This window comes from Pithys albifrons, chromosome 5 (genome assembly GCF_047495875.1).
Source record: "Pithys albifrons albifrons isolate INPA30051 chromosome 5, PitAlb_v1, whole genome shotgun sequence".
NCBI lineage: Eukaryota > Metazoa > Chordata > Aves > Passeriformes > Thamnophilidae > Pithys > Pithys albifrons.
Genome location: NC_092462.1, coordinates 31,776,422 through 31,793,201, shown reverse-complemented (window position 1 = coordinate 31,793,201; position 16,780 = coordinate 31,776,422). Strand labels below are relative to the sequence as shown.

At 37.4% G+C, this 16,780-nt stretch overlaps 1 protein-coding gene across 1 annotated transcript in view; it reads right to left on the bottom strand.

Moving 5' to 3' along the window:
- GUCY1B1 (guanylate cyclase 1 soluble subunit beta 1) overlaps positions 1–16,780 on the bottom strand; it is a 42,568-nt gene that overhangs the window by 6,594 nt on the left and 19,194 nt on the right. Inside the window, exons 5-10 of the mRNA XM_071556140.1 lie at positions 14,941–15,138; positions 6,944–7,174; positions 5,396–5,512; positions 4,460–4,593; positions 3,476–3,673; positions 1,457–1,694 (exon numbers count right to left, since the gene is read on the bottom strand). Coding sequence (XP_071412241.1) covers positions 1,457–1,694; positions 3,476–3,673; positions 4,460–4,593; positions 5,396–5,512; positions 6,944–7,174; positions 14,941–15,138 — 1,116 coding nt within the window. The remainder of the gene's footprint in view (positions 1–1,456; positions 1,695–3,475; positions 3,674–4,459; positions 4,594–5,395; positions 5,513–6,943; positions 7,175–14,940; positions 15,139–16,780) is intronic.

Genomic DNA, 16,780 nt, shown 5'->3' with positions numbered 1-16,780 from the left:
CCTCTCTTCTGGTGTCTTCCGAATGAAAGTGAGCTCTATGTTTGTTTTGACTCATACTCTTGATTGACACAGTACAGGCCATAAAATTCATTAGTAGAATTTTAGTAAAAGCTAGGAAAGAACTTTATACATACAAACACACAAGCATACACATGTACATATATATGGTAGATATATATCAATATATCTATCTATACATATCTCTGCATCTCTCTCTGTGTATCTACCTACCTGCTACCAGCCACATTTGCAACTGCACCTCATTCCTAATGAAGGAATGACATTCACATTTAATAACTGAATAGCAAATTAAAATTTACAACTAGCAGACTGTTGTAGTTTGGGATTATTATGTAAATTCTCTCCCCTGCCACTAACTGCCCATGCCAGCAGTTAACAAAAAGAAGTAGTTAACTACTGATCGCTTAGGTGGGGGCAGGTTGTCTCTTTTGTTTTTGGGGACATTTTTCCATTCTTAGCTCAGCGGAACACAAGAGCGGTGTGTGCCGAGGAGGGAAGCTGCTCTGCTGGCTACTGCTGGGGCTTCTTGCTGAGACGCTGCTTTTCTCCTCGCCATGGCTGTTCTGGTTCCTGCATCTGGGGTCCTGGCCTTTGCTCCAGTCTGACCACCGCCTGCACCGTCATAGCCTGCCTGCCCCGGCTGGGGCAGTGACCGGGGAGAGAGAGATTTGCAGCTGCTTTCCAGGACACGTGGCGGATCCCCACTTTCAGCTTTCTTTTTCTTCATTTGGGACAAGAGACACAGAGTTCATCTGGGAACTCACCCTGCTGCCAGCTGGGCTGTGACACTGATACTGCCATAAGTATAACTCTTCTCCCGAAGGAAACTTGTTGTTGTGGGGATTGTTGTTTGTGGGGGTTGTTGTTTTGTTTTCTTTTCTTTTTCTCTGTGGTGTTGGGGAAGTGGTTTGCTCTAGTCTGTTTATAGTTATACCTATGCCTAATATATATATTTATAGCAGTTAGGGACAGTTATCCTTCTTGTATTAAAATTCCTTTTCTTAAATTTGATAAACAGTGGCATGATTATTGTGGAGAAGGCCCCCTCCCCCCCTTGTGGGTAAACATTTTGGTTTTTCCCCTCAAACCAAGACACAGACCCAGGTATATGACTGAAAAACGTAAAGCAGTGTCAGAAAAACCAAAAATGGCTTGTGTAAGTACACATCTGCTAAATGTGGAGGGAGATTTATATATCCACATAATGGCTGACTGCAGAAATCCTGCTGAGAACTAAGCTCTTTATGTTCATTCACACATCTAGAGATAACCAACATAATCTTCTTTAGCTATCTCGTATCAGGTAATATTGTTTGAAGACTGAGAACATAAATAATTTTTTTAAAAGCCTAAAATCCAAAGGATGGAAAAGACTGACACAATAGTAAATTATTGAAAAGTAACAGATTAGATACTTTAAAAATCTTATGCTTACCTTATAAACAAATGGATTCCTTCGTGAATCAGTCAGAATATCAAATCTTGTGTAAAGATCATTTAAAAGATTGACAATCTTCATGGCTCCCTCTCCGGAGGCATGTTTACTACAAAAGGCATTGAATCCAACAATGCCACTGAAAAGAATGGTGACATTGTCGTACCGCTTGGCTGGAACAGGACGCTTGTGTCTCAGCTCATTTGCCACTGATGGTGGTAGAACAGAGTACAGTAATCTAAACATGTAAGAAAAGAAAGGCAGAAGCGAAAGATAGGGAATGTGGAGAAAGATTTTGACAGCAGCACTCTTCAAGTATTACCTTTGCACATCCCATAGGGTTTACAACATACTCCCATCATCAACAATACAAAAGATGTTTATTGAAGAATATGTTATTTGGGAAACAGGAGCTGATCTACATCAGCATACCTAAAGCCATGACATTTCAAACACACATTAATACATCTAAATTACCAACAAAATGAGACATACATTGCTAAATCTTATGACATGATCTGTTAATAGTGTCTTGGATCATGTTTACTTATTTCTGCCATATTCTCAGTTCATATAATCTGAGTTTTGCCCACAGAACCATAAAAACTGCAAAAAAGACCATGAGGAGATGAAATAGTTTTCCACCTCTGATCAATCAATCAATTTCTAAATGCTTCCTTTTCTGCCTAGCATGCTGATTTTAGGATTTATAGTGTGCTTGTATAATTAATAGTCTATATGACACATTAACACCTGTTCATATTATAAATGATGCAAATAAAATCCAAATCCCCACAGAGAGCTTCACTCTGTTCTCATGCATATTCCTTCAACTTTTGATCTGCCATCTTAAGGTCTATTTCCCTGCAGACACAGCTAAGTGGACAAGTTGAAGATCTCTGACTGTTTCACAAATCTTCATCACCATTTTGTACACAGTCTCCTGCACAAACCCTCATTAGCTGCATTTTTGGCAAGTGAACTACTGCATGAGTTATAATTAGTGAATACTTTTGGCGCATGATATAGTAACTGACACTGTCTGTTTCAGCAGCTGCCAAGAAGGCTAGAATTCCTGGAGATAAAATAACTATAGAAAGCAAGTCAACAGGAATGAATAGAAAAAATACTTTTTAGGCTTCTTTATGGTTCTTCTTTATACTTCTTTTCAAGTATTTTTAAAATAATTTCCATTACTCATACAGAAACACCCCCTGTCAATAGAATTCACAGAGAGATGGGGACTATGTTTTATAGACAAAAGTCAAACACCATGCTACTTTTCACACAAGCTTTCATTTATCTGCCAGTCACCACTGAGCTGAGATGCCACAGACTAATACTATGAATTGACTTTATAGTTATCTGTAGAAATGGATTTGAACATATACTGTATATATATAAATATATAAATATAAATATAAATATATATATATATATATATATATATATATATATATATATATATATATAATGCTCATTCTGTATTATTGTCATGTACTTATATCTAGATAGCCCACATTCATTTCTACAGGTAACTATAAAATCAAATTCATAGCATTAGCCTACTACAAAACTTCAGCCTTACAGAGATCATTTTCAAAGTTTGTAAGATATGTTTCTCTGTTCTATTAACCTGTGAGCATGGCAGTCCAGAAAAATAAAAGTCAGTTTACAGAACTCTGTCAAACAGCAGCATTTGGGCATTCATTAAATTCACCTTGGCTAAAGTTTCCAAAACTACTGTTTTAGGTAACTGACAAATCAAAAAGAATTGTCAGTTCACTTCTCATTATGGCCTTTATCAGGGAGGGAGCCATCAAAACATCTGTTAGGCACAGGGTGACATTTGACAGTCTAAATAAAGAAATAACCTATAAAATGTTCTTTCTTGACTCCAAAATTACCAGCCCTGGTTCTCTCATATATTCCTTCCAAGATCCTGCTGTTTTTTGAAGGCAGCTATGAATAATATATTGCTTTGAGTGTTTCAGCTCAAAATTGGGATTTGGTTCTTACGTGTCAGTCTTTTTCTTTTCATCTTCCAGTGCACGCAGTGTATGCTGCAGTCTGTCAGTGAGGATCTCAAGCTCTTGAGTCAGTTTATATTCCTCTCTGAACTGCTCTCCCAAAAGAACCAGATCACGGGTAGCATCATGCAATGGAATATCACTAAGATATAAACCTCTTCTGGTTAAATCATCCAAGTTCATCACACTGCAATATAGAGAAATATATAATAATATGGGTACAATTAAACTTGCCAAATGAGCATTTAAAACTCAAATGAAAGCTGAGGCTGCTGAGTAACAGAGTGAGATTATGGTCCTGAAGTTGTGATGAGCTGTACAACATATCTTTTCTACAAAATACCTTATTTGTGATCATTCATGTCAACCCATAGCTCTTGATTTTTGCATTTAAATAAAGAATTCTCATTGATGAGTTTCACGAACATATTGAATGTACATACTTCACTAAAGAGACAAAAGTGAGATTTCGTTATGGTAACCTCTTCCCACTTCCCCCTTTACACAAGAGATTAATGTATCGTAACTGTGTCATCTGATGTGTTAGTTTAATATGCTCTTAGCTAAAGAATCCTTTCATTCAATCCTACATTCCAAACACTTCTTTATCATTGCTCTATTACATTAAAACTACTGGAAAAATATATAAATTCACATAGGAAACCAAATAATTTTAACATTTCTCCGAGTAAGAAACAAAGGTTAAAACTTGCAAAAAAAATGGAATCATGAGGAATTACCATTTGTACAACCTGGGCCAGAGCAACCCAGTATTTATATTGAGTTATTTAATATTCAGTCAAGTTCCAATGTTTAAATGCTCCTCCCTCTTGCAGTATAAACACATCAAAGCCAATTAAATCAATACTTGAACCAATTAATTTCTGTAGTTCTACTCTTGTAAGCATTCCTATAATCAGCCATTGTAAGCTGAAAATCAGTACTACAGAACTCCTTAGGTTTAAAGTAGTACCTCGGTGAACAAAGAAAGAGAATGCTGTCTGCTTCAGGCAAGTAGATCATTTGCCCTTTCAGGCGTAAGCAGCTGATTTCTGTGCCAGTCAGTTCATCTTCACACTCCAGCTTTTCTACATCCAACAGCCCCTCCTGTTGATGAAAGTCACAATTGTGTAAGGACAATAGCGTGTTATGCACCAGGCCAAGTATGTAAGTGTATTCACTATGAAGGCAGCCAGACTGTTAGGAATACACTTACAGCCTACATTAAAACTCGATTAATTTCTCATTGGAACACCATGCTCTACCCATATTTTAATACTGTGATTTGTTACCTCTAAGATACAAAGCATGGTATCTTTCTTTACATTCATGTTCACAACTCCTTACTTTCTTCTGCATCATTTTTTACCAATAGTTTGACAAAAGTATTGTCTGTTCTATGAAGTTCTATCTGTGCCTGGGAACATCTCCAAGAAATCCTGTTGGTTTCTCTCAGGTACAGTTTTCTATAAATAAACAGCTCCTTGATATAGGAGCTGCTACTCTATATGCTGCATTTGTTTCTTGTCACCTGTCTTGTGTCCTGCCCTCTCTAGAGAAAAGGACACAAACTTGTGTATGAATGTAGGGGCCCAAGCAAGAACACATTTCATATTTGTCTCCTGCATTGTTATGAAGCAAGATTTGTTTTGGTACAGTGCCATATAATGGACTGGCCCCTTGCAAAGAACAGATCAGACATGAAGTGCATTTGCTTCACCATACCTATAAAGCATTCTACTTAACAACTACACACAAATTCATACCAGTGACTTTTTCTTGGCTCAAGACCCAAAAGAGTCTGAGCACAGAGAATTTTCTCTGAAGACTTCTGAGGTTTCAGCACTTCTTCCTACCTCTCCAAAGCATACTTACTGAAAGAAAAGCTGGGGAAATATTCTCCAGTTACCTTAGTCCTCAGTACAAAGACTGTATTGATATGTGAGAGGATCCCATGGAAACTAATATCAATATGAGGCCGGACCAAGGAGAAAACTGACAACAAACTGCAATTTCCTGGCTGCAACTAGAATATTAAAAAAAAAAAAGAAAAAGGATTGTTATCTTTTATTAAAAAATATACATGAAGTAATTATATTCAATTTGCTTAAATGACAACACTGAATGGAAGAGAATATATACTTTATGCATTTCTCCATTAAATCACAAGGTTTTTAAGTTACGGATTTTACATCAGAAATATGCTGACTTCAAAGTGCAATTCCAGTCTGCAAGATGACTTTGTAATATTGTATTAGACTATCACATTTGTTATCTGTCAAACATTTCCCATTCCACAGCAAAAACACTTTCCAGTGTTTTCCTGCTAAGTGAACTCCTTCATACTCTCTTTTCAATAAGCCATGATCTGTAAAGCATCAGCTCTGATAATAAGGATTCAGATTGCCATCCTCAGTCATCTGAATAATTATAGCTCTTCAGTGAATACCCTTGGGAAAAATCTGGCAGAACTACTTACAGAGCTCTTTTTTTAAATCTTTCTGAAAAAATTCTGAGAGAAATTACCAAAAACAAATTCAGGAAAAAGCTGACAACATATAATTACATAAAAAAACTGTATCAATGATTCAAAAACAACATGTTATGCACAACATTAGCGTCCATAATTGTAAAGATCATTTGATATTTGATGTTTTTGTCATCTTACCTTTAGCTTTTCTCATAATACTGCTTTTACCTGTTGCTTATTTTTAGAAGCACTGTCAGCTATCAGAGGCAAGAACTGAGGTATTCACACATATACAGACTACATAATATTAAATGGACCTCTGAGTACCCTTTTACTGTAAATAACCAGACGAAATTGCAGCAGGTGTATTCAGTTCAGCATACACATATATAAATCACAAACATAGTTTGGCTCATCTTAGTTAATGCCAAAGCTTTAGATGCACAAGCCAAGAAAGTATGATACAATTTCTGTTATTCTGCTCTTCAGTTATTGTGCATCTGTGCAGCTGGGTACAGCTTTAGTACTTGAAGGCATTACTGTCAAGTAATACATATAGAATAAGTAGCTGATGCTAAACTATCAGTGGTATGGGCAAGACCTTTTCATGAACCCCAGGCCAATTTGCACTGTCTCACATCACTTTAAGGGCCTATCTGCACTTTCATAGCACATGTAGCTTGGAGAGAGCTAAGAGAAAGAATCAGGTATTAAGCCAACAGTTGAATTGTGAAGGTGGCCAGACATTCTCTGCTCAAGCTTATTCTCTTAGTGCATATGGACACAATTATAAAGAACAGAGCTGTTGTAGAATTAGGGCTATTTTTACAGTCCTTTTTCAAGCAAGATCAGCACAATGTAGTAAATATAATACACTTATGTGAGAATTCTGTTCAGGCAGAGAAGCCTAAATCTATTTTATTCATCTTTAAAATTAACCTGTGAAGCATCTAGCATATGACTATCCATGCATGAGAATCATCTAACCTGTGGAAGGACTCTGTATATAGCATTGCCACACTGCGTAACCACCAGATCTCTGTCAAATATTATGTGGAAAGGAAAGGCCTTGCAGAAAGTATATGGACTGATGCGAGACTCTTGGGTGCCATTTTCTTCAAATCTGTCAAGGTCTTCATAATAGTCCTCTTCTTTAGACTCTTTCTCTTCAATTAAAAATTGAATGTGGTCACACTCTTCATTTCTCTGTTGAATAACCTGGAAAAATGAAAGAAAAGTGAAAAACTGAAAACTCTACTACTCATTAGGAACTGTAATGATACTATGAAGACAGGAATGTATTTAGAGCAGAAAGATGAATTCAAGAACTATATCTGCATCTTGAAAATACTGTATTCTAATGAGAATTTCTGATTTTAGTGTCTTTATAATTCAAGATGAATAATTAAACCTTTGCTTAGCCCCAGGAGCTCTCTGCAAGAGCAACATATTGAAGAACACCTAAACACAATTTATTAAGCCTGAGTGAAACACACATCCTAATATCAAGGGTCAAGGCTCAGAGTATGCTTGCACTTACTGGTACTTGCCAGAAAACAGGATGCTCCCCTCCCCTTGAATGAACCTTTGGTGAGTCTTGAATTACACAGATCACTTGAATCCTTATTTTGATCAAAGCTGTTTGCAAGATCTATATCACAACAGCAAACAGTGCTGACCAGAGGTTGGGCATGTCACTGACAGCAAGAAGAAAGGTGGATAGAGCAGATGTTTGAAAATACAGTCCTTCCACATTCTAGCAGATTGCAAGACCAAAGCCAACACACAAAACTAAAAGCAATCACAATCTTCTCTGGGCTGTATTCACTATTAATGAAACCATAGCAAAACTAGAGTCATCCACATTGGTGGAATCAAAAAGGTGTCTTGAATACAGTATTTCACACTTCAGTAATTTTACTCAAAGTTAGTAAAACATATGAAATTAATAGGGTTTGTTTGCAGCAAGAGCCATGTATTGCAGTATAATTAAAGCTAATAACTCATAGAATAACATCATTTACCTTGAGAGGCCAAATTTAGCTCTTTTCATGTTTAATTAGATTTAATGACTGGAACAGAACAATTCTGCTTACACAGTATTGTTTAGCAGCAACTTTCTGGAACATGTTGCACCTAATTCTACTTTCATGTCGAGTTTGATCCTAAAGCCATTGAGGCAAAAAAGAGTTTTCTGCACTTTAAACATAGTCTTAACTGACGAGATTAAAAGCTACAATATGAAAACTGAATGGATATGCACAAACACTGCACTTGATCCCTAAAATGTTTAGTTCATTAAATATTTCTCTTCCAAAAATGTCAGACATACTAGTTGATGGGTTGGGGAACGCTGATACCTTTATTTGGTTGTATACAAATGGAGGAGTGTGAAACAACAAAACTATATGTTATTGTTAAATGATGACTAATTTAAGGTGGCAGTCTTCTTTGATTTCCTATTTGACTACTCATTTGAAGCAAAGAGATGCTTTTCTGGAGGACAATTCAGAGCAGGGCCTGATTTAAGTGCTCTGTAGCCATGTGCTGCATTAGTCCTCTCTATTGCATATTTATGTAACTTGGACAAAGAGCAGCCTACTAAATTTACCAGCTAATCAGAGAATCACACAATCACAAAATATGCTGAGTTGGAAGGGGCCCACAAGGATTATTGAGTTCAACCCTTAGCCCTGCACTGGACCCTCCCCAAGAGTCACACCATGTGCCTGAAAGTATCATCCAAATGCTTCTTGAACTCTGTCAGGCTTGGTGCTGTGACCACTTCTCTGGGGAGCCTGTTCAGTGCCCAACCACCCTCTGGGTCAAGTATATTTTTTCTAATATCCAACCTAAACCTCCCCTAACACAACTTCAGTCCACTTCCCTTGGATCCTGTTACTGTTCTCCAGAGAGATCAGTGCCTGCCCTTACTTTTCCCCTCACAAGGAAGTTGTAGATTGTGATGAGGTCCCACCTCAGTCTCCTCTTCTCCAGGTTGAACAGACCAAGTGACTTCAGACACTCTTCATACGGCTTCCCCTCAAGTGCCTTCACCATCTTTGTTGCCCATCTTTGCATGCTCTCTAAGAGCTTAATATCTTTCTTATATTGTTGTGCCCAAAACTGCACACAATATTCAAAGTGAGGCTGCATCACTGCAGAGCAGAGCAGGACAATAACCAATAAATTCAAATGTTAATGATTATGAAACCTATTTTACTCAAGAAAGCGTGTTGGTAATCCATATGCCAGCGTGTGGCAAAGAGAAGTGGGAAATTATGAGTTAATAAAGAGTAGACTTCAGAAAAAACATTAAGTGTGTCTGTCCTGAAAATATTAGATGTAGTCCTAGTTTTCTTTCCCCTGAATTCAGGTTTTAAAGGTTTCCCATGCCTTCCTCTTCCTTTAAATCATTATCCCTGAAATTGTGAGACACAGTGGCCATACTGAGGATTACCGGAATGCAGTTAGTGTCTTAGTTCTGACTTACTGTCACTCCTGCACACTCCTACAGGTTTTATTTTAGTACTACTGTTATTGTGGCCAGGGATGGCTGAGATTATACACAGAAACTTTTTTCAAATTGTGCAGAATTATCTCTAGAACTGATCTATGCTTCCAGATCACTTCCAGTCTTGGATCTTACTTCAAAGTGTTGCTGTTTTCACAAACAGATGCAAACACGCATACTTTGGATGAAAACCTTCTTAATTCAGCAGAGCTCATTTTAAAAAAAATCTATAATTTTTAAGGAAATGTTCATATTAGCAGCATATTACCTTCCAGAGATATTATCTCCTAATAACCATCTTAGTCACTGCATACCCTATCCTTAAATATTACTTCCCATCTTATATGTAATTTCATGATGTCTTCAGCTCATATAGTTTATGAACTATCTAATCTTCTTATCTCATGATTCATCCATCTTGTCAGCAAATTAAAATAAGCACTTCTGGCCAGTAACGTAGTATTTTAAATTCTGTCCCTTCACCCTTGTACCTACAGACCCAAGCTAACTGACTAGATATTTGTCTGGCATGAAGACCTGCCCTAGATACTCTGCTCAGCTTAACTAAAAAACAGAACTTATCTATTGTTTCATTCTGCAAGCAAAGTTTGCAAGCCACAAAATTTCAGTATCATTTAAATATTGTTGAAGAAGGCTCTGATAAATGCTTGACAAATGAAAGTTAAGTGACAGAAGCAAGAAAGCCAGCAATCAAGTCTAATTCTTCCTTCCCCTGCAGTCTTAGCTGGTGAAGTGACATCAGTTCACCACGTCTAAGAGCTCAATCACCATAGTAACTGCAGTTAAAATTGAAATAAGAAATCACTCTCCTGGTTTCAAAGAGAATATATAACATCTAACTGCTAACCTGCCTGTGCCTTCCAGAAGATGAATCTTCAGAGTTTGTCCTTGCTTAATCAAGTGAAAAGTCACACTGATATTTCATGGAAGGACAATTCAGAGAAAAGGTAGTTTAAAAATGACTGTGGTTTAATGTATTTGGTGAGGTACACACAAGATATTAAATCTGCAGTATCACTTTGATACAACATGTATAATGAACACATGCTATCTGTTAAACTGTCACTGATGTGCCTGTAAGACTCAATTCTGTAGATCTAAGCATATCCCCAGGACACACTTGTATCTCAGCATGTAGGGACAAAATGTACTTGGACAGGGATCTTTTTACATGAAATTGTCAAGATTAATACAAAATCAGTGTGGCTTTGCTATCTTAAGGTCAATACAGGATGAAATTCTTGATCTCTTCTGATCACAACTGACTGTGCAATGCTACTTGACAAATTTCACTGCAGTTTTTTCAGAACGATCCTGAGGCAAAGCAGTTCACTGCAGAAATGGCACCCACTTTTAGTTTTGCATATCCAAAGTTAAAACTGAGGATGTCTTCATCTGGCATCTGATTTCAGTGCAGACTGTCTCACTGCACTCGACCCCCAAGCCTGGAGATAGTGAAGTTTTGAGATGCACTTGTGTCAGAATTAGAGGCTGACCAAGCTCCGTCACTGACCTATCTTCATACACAGCATTTTAATGTGGATCAGTACTTCTCATCCTCCATGACAAGTGCCCAAGTAGTTCTTAGGTCAGTTCTGAAGCTGGTCACATCTTGGCTTTGCTTCTTATGTTGCCATTAGTAACAAGACAGTCTGAAATTACCATCTTTTCAAGATTTCACTACATTTTTTCTCATTTTTCCTTGTAAAACATCTTCCACGTGTAAAAGAAAGATTTTGATAGTCTGCTCTCAGATAATAACAGAACTGCAGAAGTCTGTTCTCCCAACAGATTTTTGGACTTTTTTGGATTACGTACAACATTCTTTGATGACCCATACCATTAGTAGTAGCCTTGAGGGAATCCCTGTCCTAACTTCACCTTCACAGGTCACCCTCATTTATATACAAACAACCTCTGACAAGTGGAACAAGAGAAGGCATAGCCAGTAGGCTGCTAACAGATCTCCTGACAAAGTTCGTCACCAGCATCATGACAATTTTTCAGTTACCATACTGAGACTGGCAGAACATGAATATTCTTAGTGTGTTCTCAAAATCGGCAACAATTCTTGAGACAATATCTGCTGCAAAAATTACACAGTCTTAGCTCTCTATGACCAAAACTGGATTACCACACCAGAGAAAATAAGGCAAAGGGATTTGAACTATATAAACAAATAATGTAAACTTTGGCTTTTCTGAACTATTCAACTGAAATTTCGAATGCAAGCTCAAACCAAATTGCTTTCTTTTCAGTGTCAACAAAATTTAACAAACTGACACCTTTTTTTATGCCTTCAGGGCACACATTGCCTAGGTGTTAAAAGGCACATTTCCAGAAGGACACCATTTGGAAAAAGGAAGCCCTACCATATTTCAGAAGAACACATTCCTATATGTGTGTGTGTACGTGTATGTATGTATAGGTAGATAGATAGATTAGATAGACAGCCAGATAGATAGACAGATTAGATAGACGGATAGTTAGATAGCTGGTTAGATAGATAGATAGATAGATAGATAGATAGATAGATAGATAGATAGATAGATAGATAGATAGATAGAAAATTGTTGTGTGCGAAACTCAAGAAAGGTGATAAACTTTCTATTTAACTATTTCTCCACCCAAAAAACCAACCTGAGACAAAACAAGAACAAAATCTTTTCCTCAGTAGTAACTTTTCCCCTTGTGGTCATTAAGATTCCCTAGGTTTCCTCTGTAGGTTGAGGAAGGTGCTCCTTCTCCCCTACTCAGCACTGTAGAGGCCACAGCTGGAGTGCTGTGTCCAGTTGTTGGCTCCTCAGTGCAAAAGAGAAACAAAGCTACTAGAGGGAGTCCATTCCTTCTAGCAGGGCCACTAAGATGATGAAGACACTGGCAGACTCTACTTTAAAACAGTCACTCCATAATATTATGACTAATGTTGACCTGTGGAGTAAGGGTGGAAGACTTTCTTTGTCTGTGCGGATAAGCTGCAAGTTTTGGCACTCTCACGTTACAGAATCAAGTAGCTGATTAGTTTCTGCTTATCTACCAGTGATGTTTCTGAGCACCCATGGAATACAGCATGATTTTGTCTTAAAGGTGTCAAAAGCTAGGCTTTATTAACCAGCGAAGACATAAAAAAGTTCAAGGTGGAGGACGCATGACTTTCTAATAAGCATAGTGTTAAAAACAGGATAACAGACAAAATAAAACACAGACAATATGTACTTTCTTCAATTTAGAAGTAATACTATTTTTAGGCACCTATGTGCTTTTGGCTCAGTCTGGAACAATAATGTGGATTCAAATTAAACTTTGTGTTCATTTACAATAGGTTTGACCAATCCTATTAAATTTCTATTTACTTACAGTATGACAATAAAATTTCCAGAAAAGCCTAAAAAAGTCAAATGAAAATAAGAAGTAAATATATAATAAACATTTAAACCTCATTGGACCATACAATATTTTTCAGAAGTCCTAGACAGGTAACAATACAATTTGCAGACTGAGGACAGTTGTCAAAAGTTTGTTCTGGCAGCTGCTTTAGACAACCTTGGTATCTCTGCCCCACAGATCACTTTTGTCTCTGGATGAACCCCTGACTATGCTGGTGGAACTCTCCCTAACAGAACACTGAACCACAAAAAGGAACAGATGTAAGTAAAAATAATGCACAAAAAACACTTGTTATTTCGAACACAGTTCATTTCCTCAGTCTAGTTTGTTTTATAACTTGACACCAGCTGGAGACACACAGCTGAAGAAGCTGCTGTAGGACAAGCTTGAGCACTAAGAGAAAGGAGACTGCTTAAGTTGCCTGTGCTACCAAAACAGATGCATGTCAAGCAAGAGGTTCAGGACTTTCGCAGCCAACTTTCCATCATGGTCCTTGTCTGTCTCAACAGTTAACATAAACACATATCTAAAAAGAGAATTGTTTTGATTCTGCTGCATCCTTCTGTATCTGATTATTAACACCTGCTGCAAAAGTTTGAACTATGTTTTTTCACAAAACAGAATCTTAACAAGGACACAAGTATATCACCTCACTATACACAACTAGACATTTACTATAAACCTGTGCTACTTACAACAAGAAATCTAAAAGGCAAATACTCCTATAGAGCAGTGCAAATATCTTTGTCACTGGATTGCTTGTAAATCTCTTATTTGAGCAGGATCATGTTTTTGTGATAAACTTACGAAACTGGAAAGGATTTTCAGGACAAGCATATAATGAAATTGTGCTAGAAGTATCATATGACTAAGGAATAGCAAAAAAAAAGAGAATATTTGCTGTACCTGCTTATATTCTTTTCTACTTGATGAAAAGTATTTTATACCAGATGCAATACTTTCTAACAGCAAAAAGCTTTCATTTTTTGTTTCCCCTCCCCGCACATACATCTGCACCTTGGATCAAGCTCTGATTTTACACCATTACATATGCAAGGTCCAATCAATTAAATCTTTCTGTTGCTCTGTTTGGACATAAAGCAGAAGCCTCTTTCCCATTTCATAAGTGACTTAGCATACATGACATCATGTAAATTCTGTGACTGAGAAACAATTTTTTACTTCTGGGGCTGTATGTGAATATCTAGTCACACTCCCACACAATGATAGTATGAAACCCACAAACACAACTTGTTTCTGGGAAGGACTATTGGGGTCACCCTTTGTAGGGTAAAGGGGGCTGCATTGATGACGGTCAGAAGAGCTCAGGCACAGCAGGCATCAGAAGGCTTGATCAGAAGGCTTACAACTACGAGAGTTTATTTTTAACAACACCAACACCTTTTATATCCTCTTACATCTAACATGTCATGACATTATTGGTTAACCAATTCAACCTCACATACATAGGAGCATCCCATTGGTGACAAGACACCGCACACACTACAGGTAGCTCTCTGCTCCTTAAGGGTGCACTCCAGACAGCTTTCCTTCAAGGATACACACACTGTCACCCCTACAAAGGACCTGGCATGCAGGCTTGGAGGAAAACAGTGCTTACCAGCCAGGCCTCATCAGTACACATCAGTCTCACACTTTGCACACAGATGAAGAATCTAGGGCACAAAGACAAAATGTCCACCTTCTCACAGAACACAGCCGACAGTAAGAAATATATGCCAAATACAAAATAAAGGGCAAAAAACCTATCCCAAACAAACCAGTATCTAATTTCTTTACATGTCCTTCTCTGAATAAGGGGATATTGTTCTGAACTGTTCCCTATTGGGAAATCTGGCAAATTAGTGCTGGCCACCTTAGCAGATGGCTGATCTATCCTTAAAGCAACACGAATTATGATGGCTCTTTCTGAGACAGCATTGATGCCACCATTTCACAGAAGACAGCAACAAAGAGAACTGCTGTTTGTCACCACTTTTCTTTTTTTTTATTATGTCCTTATGCCATAAATTTTCAATGTGTACATCACTTCAGACATTACCTTCATATCTATTTCTGTACCATGGATCTGTTGAGCTACTGTTTTGATGATTCCAATGACAATATCCTGAAGACCTTCTCTTTCGGAATAGTAGTGTAGGATAAGTCCCTTCCCCTTCTCCGCATCAGTGCATCTAAAGGAAGGTGCTCGCATACCTGGGTAAATAGTAGCAAGGTGATCATGCAAAGCATCCAGGTTCTGGAAGAAGAAAGTAAAAACATGATTACAAGGCATTCACTTATTATTTCTTAATAAAGTAAGTACGTATCTTGTCTAATCTGCATATCCTCTTTCTCCTACTGCTGATACTGTGCATTTGCCTTATTTTTTGGAGAACTCTTATCATAACAGGCTTTTCAGGTAGGCCTCAATGTTCTTTCTATCTAAAATGGCAATATTTGGACAATGAATGGCATAAAATATAGAACTATTAGCAATTACACCAGATAGTAAGAATTCATGCTTGACTATGCTGTACTTTTAAATACTCTGATGATTTAAAGACCTTGTGTATGATTCTCAATCCAGGACCTCATCCATTTTCATCCCTTCCAATTCTAGTCTCTATAATCTCCTCTTTAGACATTAATTTAGGAGTCAAATACAAATAAGCATGTCTGAGTAAACATGAATCTTCGTCTTTATTATCAATGAAAAAGCCTATTCCTGACATTGTAACAGTCAACCCAAGTTTACAAGGCCTGTCTAAGTTTCAAATTTTAAAGACTTAAATCCTTGAAGGACCAATCTCAAATACCTATTTTCTTTGAGAATAACTGAAATGATTCACAGAATAAATTGAACACATAACAGCTACTGTAATAATGTTTCAGAATAAGTTGTTCAGGAAAGGGAAAAGATCTATTTTTCCAGCTAACATCTTTGACATCTTATGTATGTAACTAAATCTTGACCAGAAAAATTGTTTTGAAGATGAAAGCTAAATTATAAATTGATAGGTAAACCTATTAAGAACATTAAAGAGAACAATGAGGTTAAAATCACACTCAAAACACAACACTAGCTCCAACTTTGATTGTGAAGCAATCATCAAGACTCCAGTTTGCTATTTATTGTATATCTAACATAGAAAGAACAGCCTAGTTTGCAAGACAGTGTTGCAACTCCTGTAATTCTTTATTTATGTTGTAAAATGCATACATCTTCTTTACAGCTTAAGTCCAGAACACTACTGCACATTTTAAATGTTGTTCTCTCACCACCCTGCAAGTAACTGCTACAAGGCTTTGCATTTTGTTTTCTGTCAGCACAGGAGGTGAGGTGAAAATATTTTCAGTGTACTGTCTGGGCCATTCTGCACCTTTCACAGGCATATGCTTGTCAATCATCAAATTTGTGGAAGCATACTGAACTGGATTTCATGTGAGCTGTGAAGTGCTTGAACAGCTGCCTCTTCTGGAGGCCTCCAGAGGAAATGAGAGTCTTAGAAATTAATTCTGTGGGATGCACTCAGCCTGGAACTCCCGCCTTCAGCTTTTTAGCAAGTTTCAAATTCATGGTTTTGTTGCTATATCAACAGCTCCAAATTAAAACTTGGAGAAGCAACAATCTAAGAGTCAATTCATTCCAGCTGTTAGTAGGCATTCAACAGCAAAAAACATAATGCTTGAAGCCAAATTCTGTAAGAACTTTGCAGGGTTCAAGACAATGAAATTAGAAGAGATTTCTTTGAAAGAGTGTGAATGAGAAAAAAGAGATGACTGGCTCTGAAAGATTGCCCCACAATCTCTTAACTGAGGGCGGAACTGCAGTTTCAGTACATATGCCTTAGAAAAGGCCAAACTCACTGACCTTCTGGAGAAAAAACCCTTAAGGAGAT